Below are 22,102 nucleotides of genomic sequence, written 5' to 3' on the forward strand. Positions count from 1 at the left end.
GCTAGTTGAGGGGTTTTTTAAGGGTTTACTTTAGCCTTGAACATAAATCAGCAGGAATTGCGCCTCCTGAAGCTTGGAATGTTCCTCCAAAATTTGATTTAAAGCTGTCTCAGTATCACTACCAAAGAGAAGTGTCACGGGGCTGTGTGTGGTGTGGCACCAAATAGGGTTGAATGCCTTGCTGCTGTTGTCCTTTAATTGACTGGTGATTTGATTTGCAATCATCAAATTCATTTGCATTTACCTTTGGCAGGGATACCTATCAAGGTAGAGGGAAAATGGCACTACACTTGACGGTCTTGTTTGCTTTGTTTCATTATCTTGTCCATTAGGGCTTTGGATTCTTTGGATGATGCAGTGAGTGGGAACTCACTAATGTTTTCCGTTTCTTTTACAGGATCTTTTGAATTTTGACGATCCTTTGAATATTGAGGCTGCAGAGCATCATTTGCGTGACAAAGTGAGTCAGCAGTTTATGTAAAACATGTTGTTCCTAAACAAGTACACGTACTGTACTCGGTGATTCCCAGTCAGTCCTTTTAAAGCATTTGAGCTCGTACTTCAGGCAGTCGAGTGACTCATTGTATCAGCAACCACTTATTCAAACAAAATGTGCTTTATCTGGGAAAGTAAACGCGACACAGTAGTGTTATTCACCATATGCTAGAATTGTTGACCGTAATGTAGTCATATCCCCAAAATAGATGATCTTTTCCTTCTCGTTTCTGAGATCTTCTCTGAAGTTGTACATGTTCCGTGCAGCAAAATAGTGAACTATTTTGGCGCATTTACTTGAGTATCTCATCTTTCTCTGTCTCTTTCAAAATGCAGCTTTTCTCTTCACAACTCTTACGTGTTGTGTGCTTTTGTTAAGCCAGGAGAAGTCTGGTCACATTTGAAAGATAGGAGTGGAAACTTTATTTTCTTTCTACTGATTTCTGTGTGTTCTGGACTGGCCAAAGCAAAACCTGGTATTGCTTAGTGGCCTGATAAACGTTTGTGAGATGTACCTTTCAGCTGACACTGAGCGAGGAGGTAGAGGTGAACAAGACTAACTTCTCCATTGATGGATCTCCGAAGTTGTGTCATGTTACATTATATAGATGCATACCTCATGCATAAAAAAGTTACACTTGGTATGTTCAAGATCTCATGTTGATTAAACCCATCCAGTACTTTGGTGAAGTTAACCTTAAAGACTGAAGGTAGCTTCCAGGTAAACGCTGATTTGAAGAGTTCATTGAAAATGCACTCAGGCAGTGCATCTAATTTATCTCATTTTTTCAAGAGGAAATATCAGGACTACAAGTTCATCTTGCCAGCTATTTTTTGTTTAATGAGATCTTGTAGCTATTCTGGTATTTATTAGTGTTTACAGGGCTGGGATGAGACCATAAGCCTAAGGTGCGAAAAATTTAGTAGAAAGCTGCTCTGGAAGAGGGTTTCTTAAATGGTTTTGTTAGATGCTTTTGTCAAAGAGTGCCAGGAAGCCTTCCAAGCCATAAACCACTGAAAATAGTTAGAAGGGGTACAGCCTGAGAAACAAAACCAGCGTAGTGAAGGTAGCAAGCTGAATAATTTTCTTTGCACTGTTAGACTGAATTACTCTATCTTGCCACGAAAATTTGTAGCTCTTTGGGAATGATGAGGCTACACTCCTACTGCTGTGTCGAATTTGGCACTTGATTTTTTCAAACTGCCAGAAGGAAAGTGGTTTGCCTGGTGTCTGGGTAAGGTTTTGTATGGAGAGATGCTCCCGTAGTCCTATTAATAGTACAGTCTTGTGTTGGATATGCTGAGGCTGGGGTAGGCGAGCCTTGCCAGTGCTTCGAGTAGATTGTTATTAGATTGTTATTAATAGACCTCAGACCAGACAGACAGTAAAGTCCTCTTCCCATAGAGTGATTACATGCTTAGAAATTGCTATGCTGCATTTCTTAGCCTCATTCAGAAACTGGAAATCTTGGGAATCCACATAAAGGAAGAATGTTACCTGGTTTTAAAAATACACCTCCCTCAAAAACAGAGAGGTGGACACTCAAAATGCTACACTAATAGCACAAAGGTATTTTTTTTCAGATAACAGCAGCCATGGAGGAAATGAAAGGGAAATTGAGTGGGATTTTTGACGGTCTTCTAAATGAAAAATATTTTTGGAACAAACATTTTTTTATTTAGTAAACTCTAAGTGTTCTCACAGGCATCTGTAATATTCATATTCTGCCATATTAACTTTTTTTTTTGAGCTTATCTGAATTTAGTTTAGCTATTTAATTTATAGTGACAGCACCAGGTAGTGCTGGATTTTCCATAGTATATCTTACAGCAAAATCAAGACAAAACCAATAATGCCTTTCTGGAGAGAATAAATTATACAAGGGAGAGAAACGGCTGCTTTTACAATTAGCCTCAAAGGATTCAATTGCAGTGTGGGTTGGATTTGTCTCTTGGGCATAGATGTCATATAGTGTATAAGCATTTTGTTGTGAAGTCAAACTGCGGTGGTCCTGTCCTTTCTCTTAATAAAATACTTGGAGTGCATCATATTAATCATATGGGAATGCTCATGAATTTTCCCCGAGATATTTTTTACATGTGTAATAGAATTAACTGTACAAATAGTATATATGTAATATAAGTGCCTGCATGCACAATGTATATACAAACAAATGTGTAAATATATCTATATACAAATAGTTCCATATACAAACATTTGTATCTAACAGATACTATAAGAGAATGCCTTTGGTCATTTGCAGTGTGGGACTATAAGGCTTGTAACAGCCAAAACAAACATTTCTTGAGCTGTTTTCTGTGGTTCTCCTGGAGGAGTTGACTCAGTATTTCACTGATGTCATTTCGGATTTCCAATCTTGGGATCCCTTTGCTGGCAATCCAGGCTAAGAGTGGCTGCCCGAGAGGTTAGCAGCTAATCTGAAGCTTGCCTCTGGTTATTGAAAATGCAAGGCTGGAGTTTGTTGAGCTCCATAGTCTGGTATTAAGTCACCAAAAATGACTGCCACCTTGCACATGCTGGAAGAAGTCACATCATAGATTTAAAATCCTTATTATTGATTCTTGGAAAACAGTTGTGCTGTGAATGTTTGTGTTACAGATCAGGCTAGAAGGGTCAGTTATCTCTTCCTGCGTAAGGGGCCTCTTCATTTTTGCATTAAATCTGTCGCCTATACCAGAGCACATAGTTGTAGCTTTTGGGAAAGAAGCCTTGTTCTGAAATGTAAAAATGATACAAAATTTGGAGCTGAAGTTGTTCAATTAATTGCTTTAAAAAACTGTCTTATCTGACATCTGAGCTAGAGCAGCTTCAGCTTCCAGCCCTCAGGGGCCTCCTTCATCTGGAGGAAGAAGCTGTCAGTTACTGAACTTCTTTCCTTCCAGCTTCCCTCAGCCAGTGATTATCAAGTTACTTTTACATGAATTATTTTTTAAGTACATATGATTGTTTATGCAGCTTTAGTAATTCTACAGTTCTTCCCCACACACTTCGCAAGATGTCAGTAACTTTTTAGAAAAAGGCTCTACAACAAATTTGGGTAGTCATCAGCATCCATTTTCACAAACGCTAGACAAAGAGATTATCTCAATATTCAGATTTGCTAGACTTCCACTTATCCAAAAACTACCTTCTCATCAAGTGCAGATGTGACCTAGAGACTGGTGGTGTGGTCAGTTATTTTCATCAAAAGGCCTTTTCGGTGACAGAGGATGCTGTCTGCCACCTTGTGTGACTTTAATTGTTGTTTCAGAAAGAGGACCCTTCTATTTGTCTGCACTAAATGGTACTGTTCAAGTGATTTCCTCATCATTGCCATCAATTTTGTAAGGCTTCAGTTTTGCCAGTTACCAGTTTATCTTACGATGGTCGTCAAGAGATGTTGGATGCTCCAAAGCGTAGTTACCCACATGGTAATCTTTTCCATATGTACAGTCAGACATCCCCCCTTTCAGCTTCTGAGCTCAGTCTCGCCTTCTCTTGTCACCCACCTCCAAGGAGGCTCTGTCCCCTCGGTAACCTCCTTGTCAGTACTGGGCGGCTGCTTTTAGGTCCCCCTAAAGCCTTGTCCTCTCCACCAACAAGCTCTGTTCCCTCTTTGGCCGTGCTGAGCCTCCGGAGGTTGCTGTCAGCCCCTCTGCAGCCCATGCACGCTCCTCTGAGGGGTGGATTTGACCACCAGTGCCTTGATTACACCCACTTTAGTGACTGGATTTCTGTAGACCTGCTACCAATTTCCACACTCAACTAGTTTTTAAACTCAAACCTTCTTGCAAGCTTGTTGATTGTGTCTTTCAGCATTCAGATAAAGTTGTAGTTTCCATTCACTCTTTTTTTTTTCCCCTTTTTTTCCCCTCTGCCTTCATTTAACTCATAATTGTTTCCAGCTTAGGGGAAATTTGCATTATTCATTTTTGTAGTATTACTTTTTAGAATACTTCTGGTGCCCATATTTCACTGTATTTGGGTCATGATCACTGGAAGATAAGCAACCATCCTCTCTTAGTTTAGAGCTCAATAAATTAGAATAAAAAGATGATTGATGTCGCTATGTAAACTAAGCATGGTGTTTCCCAACATTCAGTCTTCTCACACAGATACAATCTCATCAGTTTGGTAGCGTCAGTTTTCTTGTTGAAGTTGAAGAGCTGCTTACTAGTTAATTAGTTGGGTCTGCTTTGGATTTAGTGGAGAAGTCAGCCTGTCAGTAATTATGGACATGGCCAGGGCCATTAATTGTCAAACAAATAAAGACCATTGATTCCTAAGCAATGAGCAAGTGGTTAAGTTTTAATGACTACTCACTCAAAATTATTCTATGCTAAAAATTGTAGGATTTGCTGCTTTGTACAGTGAAAAAATGGAGCTCTGCTGATTTGCTTTCTGTGACAGCGAGGTAGGCTGAGTACTGAAAGAACAGGGATATACCTTGGTAATATAAGACCAAATCAGCTTAGTAGTTTGGGAATTGTGTATTCCTTGGCCAGAGGTGCTATGGGCACTGTGTCTGCTATTTGTCAGCTGAAATCTAGAAAATACTTTCCATATGTACATCTGTCACAGTTGTTTTGAGATCCTACTTCAGGACATTGCAATTCGCTGGGTTCCTTCAAAGCCTTCTATTTCCTAGTAGCAGTTGCCTTTGCCAACAAACATTTCAAAGCCGTATGTGCAGTACACAACAAGAAAATTCATTACATTGTCTGTGTGGCTTAAAGTAGAAACGTGTTTCCAAATATTCCTTAGCTTTTTTCCTCACCTAGGCCTGACATATCAAGAATGCTGATGCTATGTCCTATTTTAATTGTATTCTTCTGTTGTATTTGGTGCAGTTTAAAAGACAAAAGCAATTTTTGTCATCCTGCAGATTAGCAAACACTCATTTACTTGTTCATCCATGCGCTCTTCAGTTGTTTTAATAGGAGAAGCTGAGGAACATTATCACCCTGTGTTATTTTCCTGCATGATCTTTCCATCTTCTCAGTGAAACTCATCTGTCAGTATTCAGTGCATGGAAGTGCTTCCTGCTGTGTCACTGTGTAAGGGTAAGACAGGTAAGACAGCTCTCTGCAAGGAGTATTTTTTGGCCCCCTTGTCAAATCTAACGTGTCTTTTTTCATGGGACTTTTACCAGTGGTTCTGAAGTGCCATTGCTGAGAAATGTAATCAGAATAGGTGCACGTTCGCATCCATCTTAAACACTTTTTTTTTACTTAATTAAGCAAACCCTGATTTTATTTGAATATTCCTCGGAAAGCATAATCTGTTTCCAATTATAGAGGACAGGAATGCACTTAACAGTAGGAGTGCCACATCTTTTCACTGCCCCCAGGTAACTGGCAATTACATCTAAAGATGACGAATGCCACACTTTGTGTCCCTCTCTTTGCCTGTCCAGCCAGAGGAATGAGGGCCGTTGTCAGACTCGATGTAATTGTTGCTGGAAGCCCCAGTTGCTGCTGGATGTGGAGGGGTCATCGTGCCGCTTCCAATGGGCACTCGCACCCTGGGTGCCGACCATCCCCGTCTCCACCTGCGCCGTTCTATTTCCCAGTTGTCTGCCCGGTTTTAAAGAACAAGCAGCACAACAACTCTATGTACAAAGGGTCTTCTTGTGGTTATTTTCCCCTGCCTGTCTTCTGCTGCTGTCAGTAAAGGGAGTTTTAACTGGTTTTCTGCCTTTTCTGTGGATAGATCAGTAGCAAAGCTTGTAGCTGTTGTTTTTATAATGATGAATCATTTTGCATAGGTTTGGTGGCTGTGTGGGGAGTTTGGCTTTGGCCCAGGTTTTAGAAAGCATGGGTTTTAACTACAGCTGCCAAATTCTAGCAGCTCTGGTTGTTACTGACTATATTTCTAGTCCATCTGTCTTCAGGTAGCTTTATGCACTGTTATGATGGTATTTATAGACATTATGCTTTTATTCTGAGGGAGGAGCATTATACATTTGTAAGAATATTAAGGGGAAAGTTCAGGAGAGTTGAAATTTGTATGTAACATAGTGCAGTTAAACATTATTGTGGATAATTCATGATGTGCTTATGGCTCTAGTCTTTGTAGTTCTTATGATCTTTAGTTTTTAATAGATCATCCTTACAGTTGAAGTTTCTAGTCCTGCTCAAATCATGTCATACTGATTCCTCACTACACATTTTTGCACGCTAGCAAAAATTCTCCAGAAGATATCAAGGATGTGCCAGCCTCATTTCTCCTGGGATAATGCTGTGTTTTCATGAACCGCACCCTCAAATAAATCACCACAGTCAGTGCTCGCACCAGTGGTAGGTGAGCTCAGAATCTATTGGGGAAGAGGGAAAGAGGCTTTTCCTTGTGTCACCTGCATGCTGCTGGGACAGCTGTTGAATCTTTTTTCTTTTATTTTTTTTTTACACAAGAAAATACATTACTTCTTGGCTTTGCTTTTTTTTTCTTTTTTTAATTAAAGGCTTGTCTTGGTACTGAAGAAAATAAGTTTTTTATTTCAGGATTGTTTCTCTGGAGATGGATTTATAATGTACTCATGTACATGGTGTTATGCAATATGAAGCAGCCTCCTAAGGTTTCCTTTTAGGATTTTAATTGCTGCACATAGCTTTGGTTCCTTAGGAAACTGAGCTTAAAGAAAAGTCTCTCCTCTCAATTGCTTGCAGTCTTTGGAGGTTGTTCTAATGAGTCTTCTGGGATGAACATTTTCCTTGAATTACTTGAGGACTGTTTTCTTGTCTTTACAAGTGAGAGCACTAATCTAATTCCATTAGAAATTCCATTAATAATTAGGAACAGTTGCTGAGTACATATTTCACTGAAGAACTTTTGTAACCTTTCATAATTGTATGCAGTTTTTTTTGAGTCCTTAAATAGCAAACAGTTTAGGATTTTCATAGAATAATCTTAATTTCTCAAACCCTTCTTTGGGCAACTGGGCAAGAACCAGAATTAACTGACAAAACGTCAGTGCTTATATCTTCTGAAAATGGGTAAGTCATTGAAGGAGAAAGTTGTCAGCAAGAGGTCTGCCTGTAAATAATGATCATAAGTAAGAAACAAATACAGATAGGTCTGGAGAAGATCTTTAGGCATCCATTTGGAAATGAGCTGAATTTTCCCCAAAATTGTCCCTCTGCATCAAAAACTGTCATTGCCCAGCATAGCCTCTTTCATTCTGGAGCCACCAAGAACCAGCAACAACTTGAAATTGTAAAACTTGACTTTTACCAAGTGTGATTTCATCCTTGATGGGTTTTTTGGTTGTGGTTTGGTTTTTTTTTTTCAGTTGATTGGTCGGGGATTTTTTTAACATGAGAAACTACTAAGTCTGGCTTGCGAAGCATGTTGTCAAAGTGGAAAGGGGTCACTGTTCTTCTGTCTCACCTCAGGTTTTATCAAACACTATAAGCCAATCTGCCACGCAGAGCAGGAGCCCTGTGCTTTCCTTTCCGAGCTGCCCTGCGGGGTGCTAAATACAGAAGCTGGCAGGCTTGGGATCTTTCATCTCTGCTGAAGTTTAGAGTAATTTTATCCTCAGACTGATAATGCCTTCAGACAGTTAAAAAGTCCCAGAGCTCGCTGCCTGTGTATCGTTTCAGATTTGATCCTTCTAAAGACTCTTCCAAATACTGCCATGGCCAGCTGTACTTTTATCCTCCTGGCTTTTTATTTCTGTGCTTATACATAACAAGGGCATCATTACATTTAGATTTAAGTCTACCTTGAAAATCCGTTTTTCTGTGTAGCTGAAGAAATGCACTTGAAACGAAATAGCGTCTTAAAGTTTGGATTCCTCTTGGTCTCTTATCATTGGCCACTTTGAAGTTAGTTTTCTGCTATTAATATAATTTCACATGTCAGAAGATTAGTCTGTTTGAAATGTTATTTGATGCACCTGAATGAAAAACATGATATAAATGTTAGCATATCGCAGGTGTGTTGGGTCATCTAAGCAGACAAACAGTAACACAAAAAAATAAAATTGGAAATTTGGAAAAAAATTTCATTACCTGTATTTCTTCCTTAGGTCTTCTGGCTTAAAGGTATTAATTTAACTGATCTTATAGTAACTTGTCTGTTTCTCTGTCATATCTGCCCTTTTTTGTTATCATTTTTATATCACAGGTGTTGAGTACTTAGGTTGCTCAGCTCCTGCAGTGATTCCTGCTGTTCAGAAGAGTGATTTAGTTCTTTGAGGTTTGGGCTGCAGAACCCAAGAGCAGAGGTGGTGTGACCATAGTAGGGAGTGCGTCAGTTAGTGCATTAAATTTTCTTGCTTGAAGCTTTTAGGTTGGCTCACCTCTTCATAAATGGAAAATGCAAGAACATTTCTTCCAGCTTTGAGTTAAGTGTTTGTGTCTGGCTGGCAGCAAAACCTTTCCTTTGGATACTCTTCACTGGGTTTTCTGCTTGCTAGATATAATTGTTAGCAGTTAAATATCTTGAAGTAAATATATCTGAAAATTAGAGATACTGATCCACTGATCTGTAGTGACTGTTGGAGAATTTGGGTGCAAACCAGTTTGTTTGGATAGTGCTCACCAAAATTATCCAAGATTCTGTAAAAGACATTTCAGTATAAAACATTTACACTATATAAAATATTATAAATGACATTTTGTGGTCCACAGATGCTGCATCTTGTCACAGTAGCTTTCAGAGGAGATATTACTTGCAGTAAAAAGTACTAGAAATAGCTCTAAATGAGCATTTTATTTTCCAGATAATTATGAATTATGTGAAATAGCCGTGTTCCTTAAAGAAACTGAAAACAGCTAAAATGGTTTTATTTTGCAAAGTAGTCAAAAGCATATGGGTAGGTCAGAAGTCACATACCAGCTCTGTATTACCCCAGTTTATATCCTGTTTCCATCTGAATGCTTGTTTCTTTATTGTATTGGGTCGGGGCCATGCACGCCAAAGGTTTTTACTGGCAAACTGTGTTTTCTAATGCCTTCTCCAAGGAATTGTTTAAAAACTAACGTTGATTTAATTCACTAATGCGTTATTTTTATCCCAGTTCTCTGTGTCAAACTTGCTAATAGTTTCCCATCGCAGCCATACACTTTGTTAAACTTTTGCAGTTTCTCAAGCACATCCCTATGAAATTTTGTGGGCAAACAAAGCTAATGAGATTGGAGGAATTTGGATCATTCTGTTTTCAGTGCAGATGCTTGAAGTTTAGTGATGGCTCGAGACAGCTGGAAAATTAGCCTTTGAACAGAGAAATCATTTTGAATGCATTTACTTGAAGATCCTTTCGGGTTGTCTTTAAAATGTGTTTTATCGCGTTTGAGCTGGTGCAAGCGGAGTAACCGTGTGTGTGGCCATTGTGCTGCGTTCTCACCCGCACCCTGCCCAGTTCTCTGAAAGGGATGTGCTGGGGAGCAGGGATGGAGCGTGCAAAAGTGACTTGCATTGCCACATTACGCAGTACAGAGGGAAAACCTTTACTGGTTACTGAAGATCGTGTACTGGAGTCTGACTGGTTTTTCTTTGTCGTGCTTCCCTGAGGTTTGAAGTCACAGGGAGGAGAAGAGCCGCTCCTCCGTGTCACAGCTTCCCCAGGGCTGGCCGTGCTCTTCCCACCACAGCAACTGGAAAAGTTGCCACAGGGAAGCACTAGATGGAACTCAACATCGTGGCTCTGCTTTCTCTTTGATGTGAGAGGCTCTTCACTCCTTCTGCCAGATTTTACCAAACAGCCTTCTCACTTAATTACCTTTTACACTTCATTGTAATAACTGTGACAGTTCTGTTGGGTGGAAATGCTTTTGATTAAGGCCAGAAGGTTTGAGTTTGCAGCTTGGGTAAAGAGGCAATCATGCTTCTTGGTAGCTCTCCTGTGTTGCACCCACTGTTTTTTCAGTAAGTAATATTTCCCGCATACACGGTCCAAGTGAAACCCACCATGTGTTGTGGAAACATCTGTTGGGGTACTCATGTTTAGAAGAAATCATTTGCAATGATCCTGTGTCCAATCTGGAAATCAGCACTAGCACACGTGTTTGCAGGTGGAGGGCTCTGTCCGCTCTGTGAGTCCACAGCTGCTGCCTCCTCCAGTACTGCACAGGCTTTTCCCTACTTGTGGGACATAAATGGCGACTTAAAAGGTCAGTACAATTTTGTGGTTCTCCCTCCCTCCAGCTTTACAAGCTTACCTGTGCAAGTCAGGATCCTTTAGGGTCTGTCTTCCAAGATGTGTCTTGTGTTTCATTTAGCTGAGTGCCAGGCTCTGTCCTGAAAACATTCATCAGATGCTTTGAAGTTTTACTGAATTATTTTAAGGGGTTAAAAAGTGGGCACTCTCATCTCATTTTCAAAGTTTGTTCCCTAAATCCTGGCTGGTAACATAATGGTATAACAAACAGAAAGCTGAAAGTGTTTCAATAATAAACCCCTGCTTTCATCTATCAAGACAACTGAATGGAGAATGTAGAGGATCACAGCATTATTTAACAGCCTCTTCAGAATATTGGGAAAGCATCTTTATCAATTATTGGCAGGACAGAAGGATCAGAGTCTGACACTTGCTGCTTGTTTGGCTAACATGAGTAAGTTACACTGTGCATCTAAATGTGCTAAGTGTCAGTGTCCTCAGTTTCTCCTTCAATTAAAAAAGCCTTGTGAACGTTCAGAGTTTTTCAGGATGAGCCTTTACTTTTGCATTGATCTTGTAGCAGCTGTTCCACGAAATAGCATAAGCCAACTGTCCTTTCTCCGTTTCAGCATGGCACATGAAAATGTATTAACTATTCCTGCAGGACCCAGGGGTGGAATGAAGTGTGAATACAGATTATGTGCCGCTCATTCCTTTCTCCTCTATGCAAGAACAAAGGCTGATCGCAGTTTGGAGAGGGATCACAAGCTGTTAGTGACATGCTGGGTTAACATACCCTAATGTAATCTTGCATAAATGAATGGAGATAAAAACAAAATGTAACTTTGCTGTTACTGGAAGGATGTAATATAATATCCAGCTCCAAGGTGATGTAGGTAGCCTGGTATTTTGCTAATTGTGCAGAGAATGATGAGATCTGGCATGTCACGTTACCAGCCTGTTTCCTGCTGCGTGCTTGTCAGTAACCTCAAATTCATGACTGACAGCTCTGCGCTGCTTGCTTGAATTTCTGCCTTGATCCCATTTATTTTGTAGTTTATTGAGACAGAGTAGCTTCCTGCTCTAAAACAACTGGAAGTGTGACAGATGCAGCCACACCTGTCATGCAGAAGCAACACAGGAGAATTTTGGTATGAACACATTAGAAAATGGAATCAAGAAGCCTCTTCCACCTTGTCTAGAGTACCTGATGGTGCTGGCTGTTTCTTGATTAAAGACAGAGATTTCTTACCTGCACTCTTTCACATGCACAGCATGAGCCTCTGTCAGTGATTCTGAGCATGGTGGCTGATGGCTCACTTGACACAGCATGAAGGGATAATGTCTTGTTGTGGTTTTAGCTATGAAACCGAGTTTGCATACACATCAGTCAAGGGAGGATAGTGCACAATATTTGTCAAAATAGTCTGAAATTTAATTCAATGACCTGTTGCACATAGCATAGGAAAGTGGCAGATCAGCAATAAACCATTTTTTTTTAGAGTCTCTTTCCAGCACTGTGCCGGTGCTGGCTTCAAATATTACCTTGTTTAGCCTTGTGTTCATTTTGGCAGAGTGGAGCAACGTGGGTTGGTTACAGCTGCCAAATGAAGTGTTGTCAGGGAGTGGGTCTTTTCTATGGATTCCAGTCCTGTGCTGGCAGACTTAAGAGGAAACCAACTGAAAACTGCAGCTTGTCATCGTGCACTGCCTACCTTGTCAGTAGTGTGAATATTCAGTAACAAAATCTATAAAGCCGGAATATTTTTTTTTCTGGTGTCTGGAAAGACCCTTACTTCAATAACAAAACCTTTACCATGTAATCTGCAAATTACTTTCCATGTGATATATTCAACTAAGTTACTACTTTTGTGCTCATGGCCTTTTATTGAGTGTCTGGGTTGACCATAGTCACTGTTCCTATACATTTGCAGTCGTGTGGCCAGCCCTGTCCATTGGAGTCAGCAATTGTTAATTTTGACATTAGTTTCATCAGATTTTGTAGTGATTTTTACAACTGGAAAAAAAAAAAAGAGAGACTTTGCATGAGTTTCATAGGAACAATTTAACAGCCATGTCTATCCAGACCCTTTTAATCAAGCATCCCACTGGATTTTCTCATCTGAGGATATTGAGGATATTGTAAGGATGCTGGTTGTTACATGACTGCTTCTCTGATTAGGTGGTACTCTCCTCTGTGTCACCTTATGGTCAGGCACTCTAATTTTGTGCTTAGACTACAGCTATTTCTCCTGAAGGACTGGGCAGTTGTTTTTACAGTGTTTTATTTGGCTGTGACAACAGAAACAGCTTTTAATGGTGCTCACGGCCTAAAGAACTTGATGAAGAACATGCTCACCAGCAGTGAGATCTATCGGGACAAGATACTTAACAATTGCTGTAGGTAGCTGGGTTTCTTGCATTACTGCAGAGAAGCACTGCTGGGGCATTAGCACATCACTCGCCTAAAAATAAGTCCTTTATAGCTTCCAAAGTACTTAAAATGCTTGCTGTAGGAAACAACAGCTGCTTTTGATTTTTCAGTAGCATTGACCATATGAACCCATGAGCTGAAATCCCTCTTGAAAAATAAATAGGAATTACATTTAATAGGAGGAAGAAGCGGTAGACCAGGTTTTGGACGTATTTTGAATATTCTGCTTATTTTATATTGTCTGAAAATTCACAGATGTCTGTCTGCAAAGCTTAGATAGGTAGATAACCCTGAAAGATTTAACAGACAGCAGCACAGATAATCCTTTGGTTTAAGAGTCTTATTTGCTTCATCAGGAATTAAAATTAATGTTTGACCACAGCAGTTTTTAAAATTTTTTCTCCACTGGCTGCAGTCAGGCTGAGCTTTTCACCTTGTCTTGATTTTTCTTAAAACGGTTAGTAGTAGTTGTAGGTGGTTACATTTTGATATCATTAATAATAAACTGAAGAAATAGATTCAAGTATCGTGAAGCTGGTTAATTTTGGTTTACAGTAGCACATGTAGATATGTTTAACACTTATTTTTGTGTGAATAGAATAGGATCTGATGTCTGTGAATTGAGTTTGATCATCCAGCTGAGGACACGTTATCGTGGTCAGAGGACGCGGTTACCTCCTCTCACTGCCTGGGGAGCAAAAGTGGCCATAGATACTGGGGCATTCTCAGTTCACCGTAAGTCACTGTTACATTTGAGATCGAATGCCTGGATCCTATTTAGGGCATTTTATCGGTGGAAACAAAGCGCACCAAAGGAGAGCTCATCGTGGGTTTTGCTGCTTTCCTGATGGGAGCACAGTGATGCAAGGAGGGAAATGATTCACCCCGGGTAGGACAATAAAGCTGTGGGGGTCTGGGCATTCATTTGGATCCTCTTAGTCCTGGATTAATAACCTGGCATTTAAATATTAATAGCATTCTGTTTCTTATGCTTTCCTTGATTTTGACTCAAGTGTGTCTGAGTCTTGCTGTAATGTTCCTACACAGACAACCTTTCTCACCTATTTTTTCTCTGTTCTGACAAGTTCGGTTTTGAAGGAGTAATGACAGAGCACTTTTCTCTGCTATGCTGCCCTTTTTACTTGTAGGTGCTAAAGGTTCCCGTTACGTAGAAAAGCCAAAATGCACAAAGGAAGAAGCAGCCAATTTTGTAGTCTAAGCTTGACATTCTACTTCTTTTATCTGCCTGCAAAATAAATCCTTTTTCTGGTTTTCAGAACAGAGATTGGACTGTGGTTTAAATCAGCTCTGCACTGACTGCAATCACAGCTGAGACCTTTGTCCTAGCGCTTTTCTTTCTTACATCTTACAAACTTCAGCCCCGCGATCAGCCCATGTTTGCAATAAACAGAGTAGAGAACGTGCTGCTGGGAAGGGAGTTGCTCTTAATGGCTTGGCAGTGGCTCCACAGCATTCGCTCATCCTTACGATGACCGGTTATTTATCCATAATGAATTACTATATTCTATAGGTAGTCCCAGCTATAATTCCTGTGCTGAAAGGAAATTCTTCTGTGGGATTATAGTTGGTGGCCATCTTTATAAAAATAAAAGTAAAGGCAGCTATCAGGAGGATAATTTTCTGAACAAGGCAATACAGTACAGACAGCTACTAAAATAGGTGAAAAGGAAAGGAATGATTTTGCCTTGCCTTGATCATTAGAAGCAATCAATTCAATGTGATTAATGTAAATTATTGTGAGTGGGGAGAGATACAGAATTGCAGGGCATTTCAGGTTTAAAGTAATTTTTTCATTAGAGTTTTCTAAACTGTAAAACTGTAATTGGATAGGGGAAGGAAGGGAATCCATCCATCTATTGTAAACTAAACAATCTGGTCTTGAATGTATTGGAATATGAGATAATAGTAATTAGGTGCAGAACAAAAGAGTGTCTGTGGATCTGAGAGTAAAGGAATTACTGAGTTGACAAGCCAGACACTTTCTTCCTCTGTTCCTCAAGACTAAAAATTACACTTTTAACAAAATGCTCCTGTATTTGGTGGATCACTCTGGTATGGATAGATGTGTCAACCTCAGTGCCACTGTCGTTTTTGAAGGATTTCTGTTTTCTGTCCTTTCACTTCTCTGATAAAAGTTGGATATTATTTTGGAGTCTGTCAGTCTAATGTTCTTGTAACAGCAGCAGAATAATTTGAAGAAATATAAAATGATGGATAATGATGAAACTGAGTAAGGAGACACTGGAAAGGTTCACTAGGCAGCTGGCAGGTTACGTGAAGTTTGTGTTTTTAATGTAACTGCAATTTTAAGGTCTTGATAGAAACGTTTATTTGTTCTTTCTTGTTTACGCCGAGTGTAACCAAGTAAACAGTGATTCTGAATTATATTAGAAAGGCTGTTCTGTAATGACAGGTTTTCCAGCACTTTGTCCTTGAGACATTTTCAGAAGGTGTTTCACGGGTGAGAGCTGCTGAGATTTGCAGGGACCTCGCAAGACTGTCTAGTCCAGCCCCCGTGCCCATGCTGGAGTTGGTTGTAACAGCTTGCCCAGAATCCCGTCCAGTCAGATTTTGAGTATTTCCAAGGACGGAGACTCCACAACTTCTCTGCGCATCCTGTTCCCATGTTCAACCACCCTTACCATAAAAAAACCTTTTTTTAATGTTTAAAAGAAATGTTATGTATTTCAGTTTGTTCCCAGTGCCTCTCACCCTGTCCCTGTGCACCACTGAGAAGAGTCTGGCTCTCTTCTTCACACCTTCCCATCTGGTATTTTAAATCCATTGAGGTCCCCTCAAGTCTTCTCGTCTCGAAGCTGAACAGTCCCGGTCAGTCGCTCTAATCTCTCCTCGTGTGACAGATGCCCCAATTCATTAATCATCTTTGTGGCCCTTTGCTAGACTCAGTCCAGTAAGTCCCTCTCTCTCTCTCTCCAGTCCTGGGGAGCCTAGAACTGGGACAGCACTCCAGATGTGTCTCATCAGGCCTGTGTGGAGTGAGAGGATCACCTCCCTCCTCACCTGCTGCTTCTTCATAGTACAGCTCAGGATGCTAGGGGTCATCTTTGGGCGTTAATGGTCAGCTTGGTGACCACCAGGACCCCAAGGTCTTTCTCTGCAAAGCTGCTTGCTAACCAGCCGGCCCCCAACATGTACTGGTGGGTGGTGGTGTTCCCAGGCAGGACTTTGCATTTCACCTTGTTGAACTTCATGAAGTTTCTCTCTATGCAATTCTGTGGCCTGTCAAAGGCCTTCTGGTTGGCAGCACACCTATCTGGTGTATCAGCCAGTCCTCCAGTTTTATATCAGCAAACTCTGCTTCTTAATCCAGGTCATTAATGAAGAAGTTAAGCAGTATTGGACCCAGTGAGTACTCCACTAAGACTTCTTGCCACTGATCACTACTCTCTGAGCTCAGCAGTTCAGCTGGTTCAGTCCAACTCAGTGTCCATTTGTCTAGTCCATACTTAATCTGTTTGTCTTGGAGCTCCACTGAAGTGAACCCTTAGCAATTACGTTGCTTCTTAAGTCTTTTTTTTTTTTTGTAAAAGAACTAGGCATATGCAGTCCCCTTCCCTCATCCCAGCCTCCCTCTTAGTCCCCGTAGCTTTTGAACACACACATCAACTTCCATCAAATTTGACAGAGCAGCAGAGTCTTCATATCCAGTTCCCATAACTGTCACAAAAATCAGCAGCAGCAGCAAAGAGAGGATGGTCTGCGAGTCTCCCATGCAAGCTCAGCCAGGACGCACTCCAGGTGGGGTGTTGGGTCCGCGTGGGCACATACAGCTCGGAGCAGGCTACGTGTTTTGCCTTTCCCTCAGCTGGTGGCAAGGAGCCCTGGGTGCAACCCAAGGGGGCTGCAAGAAGGTGAGGGAACTGCAGTTCTGCTGGGACAGAGGAGATGGTAGAGAGCATCAAGGAAAAGCTGTATGGGGAGGGAGGAGAGTCTGCAGATCTGCAGGCAATTATGTTTTGCTCTTTGCTTGCTTACTGTGTCCTTTAAAGCCTTTTCTTGATTGTGCTAGATATTCCCTAGTGGTATGGGTAAAAATGTGTGGGTTGCAAATAGACTCTTGCAGACTAAGGGAAGCTTTATTCTGGTAAAGAGGACTACCCTCAAGCTATTCAACCACCACGGGGAGTTCCATTACTTCATACTGATCACGAGATCTGCATATCCTCTTCTGTATTTAGCCACATTTGAACTAATTAGTAATCAGACTGCTGTATACATTAGTTTTTAGGGGATTTTTGCAGAAGTCTCATTTTTTTGTTTTCCGTACTGCTGGCTCTTATTCCAACAATAGTAAGATATATGTTAGTAAGATTGCTTAAAAAGTAATTGAGGTCAAGGCTTTGAAGCTACTGCTTTTTTATCTTGCATTATTAATTCTCAAGGTTTACAGAAAGAGTGGCATTGTAAAACCTATTGTAAAATTGTATACTGTATAATACTAGCTGCTCTGCTTGCTTGCAATCTGCTATGCTTTTCATGATGTCTGAACATCTCATTGGATTACCTCTTACCATTTTCAGTTGTTTTCAGTTTGTCTATAAACTGGATTTTCCTTCTCTATTTCCACTCTTCCACATGATCTGATGCTGGGTCGTGGCAAGAAATAATGGTGGAAAAGAGAGTTTCCAAGAGTTTGGTGGCGCTATGGAAGAGAATAGTTTGAGATTATACAGATGCTTCTATATACCCATATAAACAATAAGAAGATATTGTTATTGAAACTTGTAAGTATCAAAAATGTTTTGCCAAATGTGGTGGTTGCTGCAGTAATTCAGGAATTCCTTGGTCTTGTTTCCTGATGCTTCAGTTAAGGTAGGTCAGGAGATTTCAGGACAGCTCTCCAGACAGTTCTTGCTATGGAATGATCCAATTAATCATTGCAAAAGAAATGCATAAACACATAGGTAAGCTATAACTTGACCTTTTTACTACCTTTCTCTCTTGTTTGCTATTTTGTTTTTCTTGGTGTATTTGTATTTTACCAGGGATCTCAGCTGGTTGTCCCAGAGCTTGTAGCACTGATAGATCATACTTGAAAGTCTGAGTAGTTGCTTTGCAGGGTCATCATTACCAATGGTCTTTGTGAGACTTGCAGCATTTCAGACTGGAACACCAACCTCACCTTTCTTTTCAGGGCTACCCTTTGTGCTGGAAACATGCAGCAGATTTCTCCAGCCAGGACGACCATCTCCATTCCTTTGATCCATTCTGTGTGCGTTTTTTCCCATTGCTCTTCCAAAGAGACTCGTAAAGAGCTACCATGATACATCTACGCCTCCAGGAACTCCTCAGGCTTTTGATTTGCGATCTGGGTCCAAGAATTTAAGATGCACATTTCAGCACTGGGCTTTGTCAGCACCTCGGTTGATGCAGTTGGCTCTTAGCTCAAGGAAGGGCAGACAACAGAAAGGCTGACAAGGGGAGGCATGCCCAGATCTTGTTCTTGTAGAGTTTGCTTCAATCTGGTTTTGTCAGGCCCTCATCTTTTTAGGTTGTTTGCATTGTAGAATATTTGAGTCAATGCATTGCTTAAATTGGTGTAGTCTCATTCTTGCTGTGCTTACTAACTCCTGTTTGAGCTTCTTTTGGACTGGGATCTGTCTTTGTCCATTGTCTAGTATGAGGTTTTCCACTTAAACTCATTCCCTTGTTTAAATTGATAGCCCTGCACCAGCCCTTGACATACCAAAATCTATCTTCCTAATAGGAAGTAGCTGGTTCTAAACATTTTCAAGAACACTGCTTTTTATTTCTAACGGTACAAAACTGATTTGATGAAAGTGTGAGGGTTTTTTTAACCTTCTTCAAGTAAAATAAGAAACTCGCATTTATTCCTGGATGCTGAATCGAGTATCTGTTCCCTGATTTCTTCTAAAAGGTGTTACGAAACATTGAAGAATTGTTCTAATTAAATGCACCCACAAAGTGTGTCTGGGGAATTGAAGTATGTATTCACCTTTGGCCACACAAACCTGTCATCTCTCTGTAGGCGAACTTTTTTTCCCGTGTTTATAATGAATCCTGAAGTGTTTGTAGCTGATGCAGAACACGCAGCGTCGCTTTCCTGACGTACACCACTGCCACTCAGACGTCAGCTGCTCCACGCACCGATTGGATTTCGTGCCAATGATGGGGACATGTGCATGTCGCTGTGACGCCTGAAGACATCGGCGGTGCAGTGACAGCGTGCACGTCATTGCCTTTGCTTTCCCCAGCCCTCTGGATTTGTAGCGTGAGGGTAGAAATCGGAGCGAGAGCCTCAGTATCTACAGTGTCCTGAAATTCTCTTAAAGCCGTTTGTTTGAGGCCACGCGTCTCCAGCCAGTACGAGTGCCTGTGGATGCCATGTTTATGGTTTAGGAGTTTGTAAGTGGCAGAAGGAGCTTCTCAAGGGAAGAACTGGTTCTGTGGCTTTAGAGGCTAACCTTAGGTTTTCAAGGTTTTACCACACTGGAAAAGAATTTAGCCCCAAAAGGCTTTCAGACTTGATGTGGGTTCTTTTGGAAGCCGTTTAATTTTTGTTGTGGGTTTTTATTACTCTTTGATTATAGCTTAACTGTCTTATTAAGAACAACAGTACCATCCCAATCCAAAAACATCTTTTCATAAGAATTTGCCCTGTGAGTCATCACATTTATTTATCTCCATATTTATTGCAGTAAATCCTTCACTTCCTCTGCACACCCAACCACCCTGTTTGGTGTTTGTTGTCCTCGCTGAAATTGTGGCAGCCACAACAGAATACATATTTTGTTTTTCTGCAGCATTCTTGCATTTAGAGAACTGCACTGGGGTTTTTCTTGGATTGCCTCCCCATTTTATGTTCTGGGTCTGTGTCACAGCCTTTGAAGCCTTTTCCCAGTGAGCATAAAGTACATTAAACAGCATGTGCAAATGAGCAACAGCACAGCTGCTAATTGTGCTAACAGATGTAAATAGGAAAAACATTACTTTTGTAATGCTAAAAGTATTTATAGAAACCATTATCCATCTTTCATAACACTTTGATTACGGATGGAGCCTCTTTCAGGTTCAGCAAAGTTGATTAAGCTTTTGCAGATGGTTTGACTTGCTGAGATAATGATAGAGATGTGGAAGAAATGCAGATGTTTTAAAGCTTTTGTTTTACATGCTTTAAGCAAATAAGTGACTTAAAAGGAAAGCTTTTGCTTTACATTCTTCAGAAGAATGCATGGCTTTAAAACAGAAACATACAGGAGGGTTCTTGAATGCCAACAAGAGGTCTGGCCACTTTGAGGTGAGTTCACTATGTGCCTCACCTGCCCGGTCAGCTTTGTTTGAACATCGTTTGGCTTAAGTAATGTATGACTTGCAAAAACCCTCTTGCCAGAGCCAGGCAGCTTCGATTTCCTCTGCGGAAATCCTCTTCCTTCCTGCCTTGTAATTCATCCGTTAAGATCTCAGATCCCGAGGACATATCCTCTCTTGGGAATGAGCGGCGTCCTCACGGGTGGAAGCGTGTTTGCAGCACAGGGCAGGTTAACGTCAGTGTAACTGAGATGATTCAGGTAATTTTCTTGAAGGACTCTCTCTCCAGCCCTTTCTGACAGCTGTTATTGACAAGCCAGTGTGCCTGGCACCAGACTGGGCCTGACTCCAGCGGCATCAGAGGAGCAGGGAGACAAGCACCTGACATCAGGCACTATGTGACCAAGAAACCTCCATTCTCCCTGCTTTAATCTCATGGAAGGTTTTCATTGTTTTCAGCAACCTGGGCGAAATCGTACGTGGTCATAAGAAAATCGATTGATCACAATCAGGACAAAACCTGAGTTATTTGGCGCTGCAGAGGACTCAAGAAAGCTTCCACAATCTGCTTCCAGCCAAGTTGCTCCATAAGCCAAAGGGCAGATTTGGCAAGGGTGTCAGGACCCGCATTGCCTTTGGTCCAGGGAACGGTTTTCTTTGGGGAGGTGCTTTGCTCCCTTCAGCTGGCTCGGTTCCCTTGCCTTTGCACAAACGGGATTTAGATGTAATTATCCCTGGCTACCCTGCTGTCTTTCACACCTGCCTCCTTATCCATAGCCCTTTCCTCTTCCAGTAACTTCAGAGAGGGCTTTTGCTCCTTTATCTTTGCTTAACTAGCAAACAGCGAAAGTTTGTGGAAGCACGAGGGAAGTGGTTCCTACTTAGGGTCTGAAAATCTGGAACAAATGGATGTGGAACCAATGGACGTGCTGCTTCGCGGTCAGTGTGCTCGTATTTCCCTCTGTCTTTGCAACACATCTTCGACTTGCTCTGGAGCAGTGTCCTGGCAGGCAGGTCGCTACTTTTCACAACAATTCTGTCACCAACCTATACGTGCAGATATTTTTCAAAAGAAGGTCCAAAACATAGTGTTTCTCTTCTTCCCCACAATGCTGCTTTTTTTCCAAATAGTTGAAGTAAAAACAGCAGTGCTGTTCTTTGGTTTTGGTTTGGTTGTTTTCCCCTGCAGTAAAAATTCCACCATATTTTGCCCTTAGGACCTAGCTATCAAAGAGATCTACTGAAGCGTTTTGTCATCAATCTGCAAAATCAAAATTACTCCGTGTGTAGAAATAATGTTTAAAATTTAAAGTAGCGAACACGGGCTGTGAAGAGCGATGAGCCTGTGGGAGATACCTGTGTGTGGGTTCACTCCCCACTCTTCCTTTTCTTTACAGAACTGAAATTTAATTGCAGAGCTTGGAAAATTCTTCAAATGGTGTAGAGGGTGAGCTAAATAAAACAGTGACAGGGAAATGATAGCAACGCGGGAACATGAATTGGAAAAACACCTCATACTTGAGATTTTTGTATTACTCAAAGGTTTCATTCAGCTCCTTTTTAAATGGGAGTGGGTGTGTGGGGGTTGAGGGGCGTGAATACTCGTTATTTCCTGCAAGATAGAAAAGAAAGAAAGAAAAGGTCGCTTTAAATAAAATTCATAGGTCTAATGAGTAAATCTACCTGGTTATTATACCCTCCTCCTAAAGCTTTGGCTGGAGCCGAGTAGTGTCATGTTACTGGTGCTCCAAAGACC

The 22,102-nt window shown here is 41.0% G+C and overlaps 1 protein-coding gene across 6 annotated transcripts in view; it reads left to right on the top strand.

Moving 5' to 3' along the window:
* The window catches only part of UBE2F (ubiquitin conjugating enzyme E2 F (putative)), an 84,990-nt gene that overhangs the window by 54,978 nt on the left and 7,910 nt on the right, over positions 1–22,102 (top strand). For 4 of the 6 annotated variants that reach the window (XM_021286589.2, XM_065069154.1, XM_065069152.1 and 1 more), the window contains one exon: positions 398–460. In XM_021286589.2, the coding sequence (XP_021142264.2) occupies positions 398–460 (63 nt within the window). Of the gene's footprint in view, positions 1–397; positions 461–6,679; positions 6,796–10,515; positions 10,615–22,102 lie in introns of all 6 variants that reach the window. The other 2 variants (XM_065069153.1, XM_065069155.1) reach the window with 2 other exon arrangements.

The sequence above is a fragment of the Columba livia genome, chromosome 7, assembly GCF_036013475.1.
Source record: "Columba livia isolate bColLiv1 breed racing homer chromosome 7, bColLiv1.pat.W.v2, whole genome shotgun sequence".
NCBI classification, from domain to species: domain Eukaryota; kingdom Metazoa; phylum Chordata; class Aves; order Columbiformes; family Columbidae; genus Columba; species Columba livia.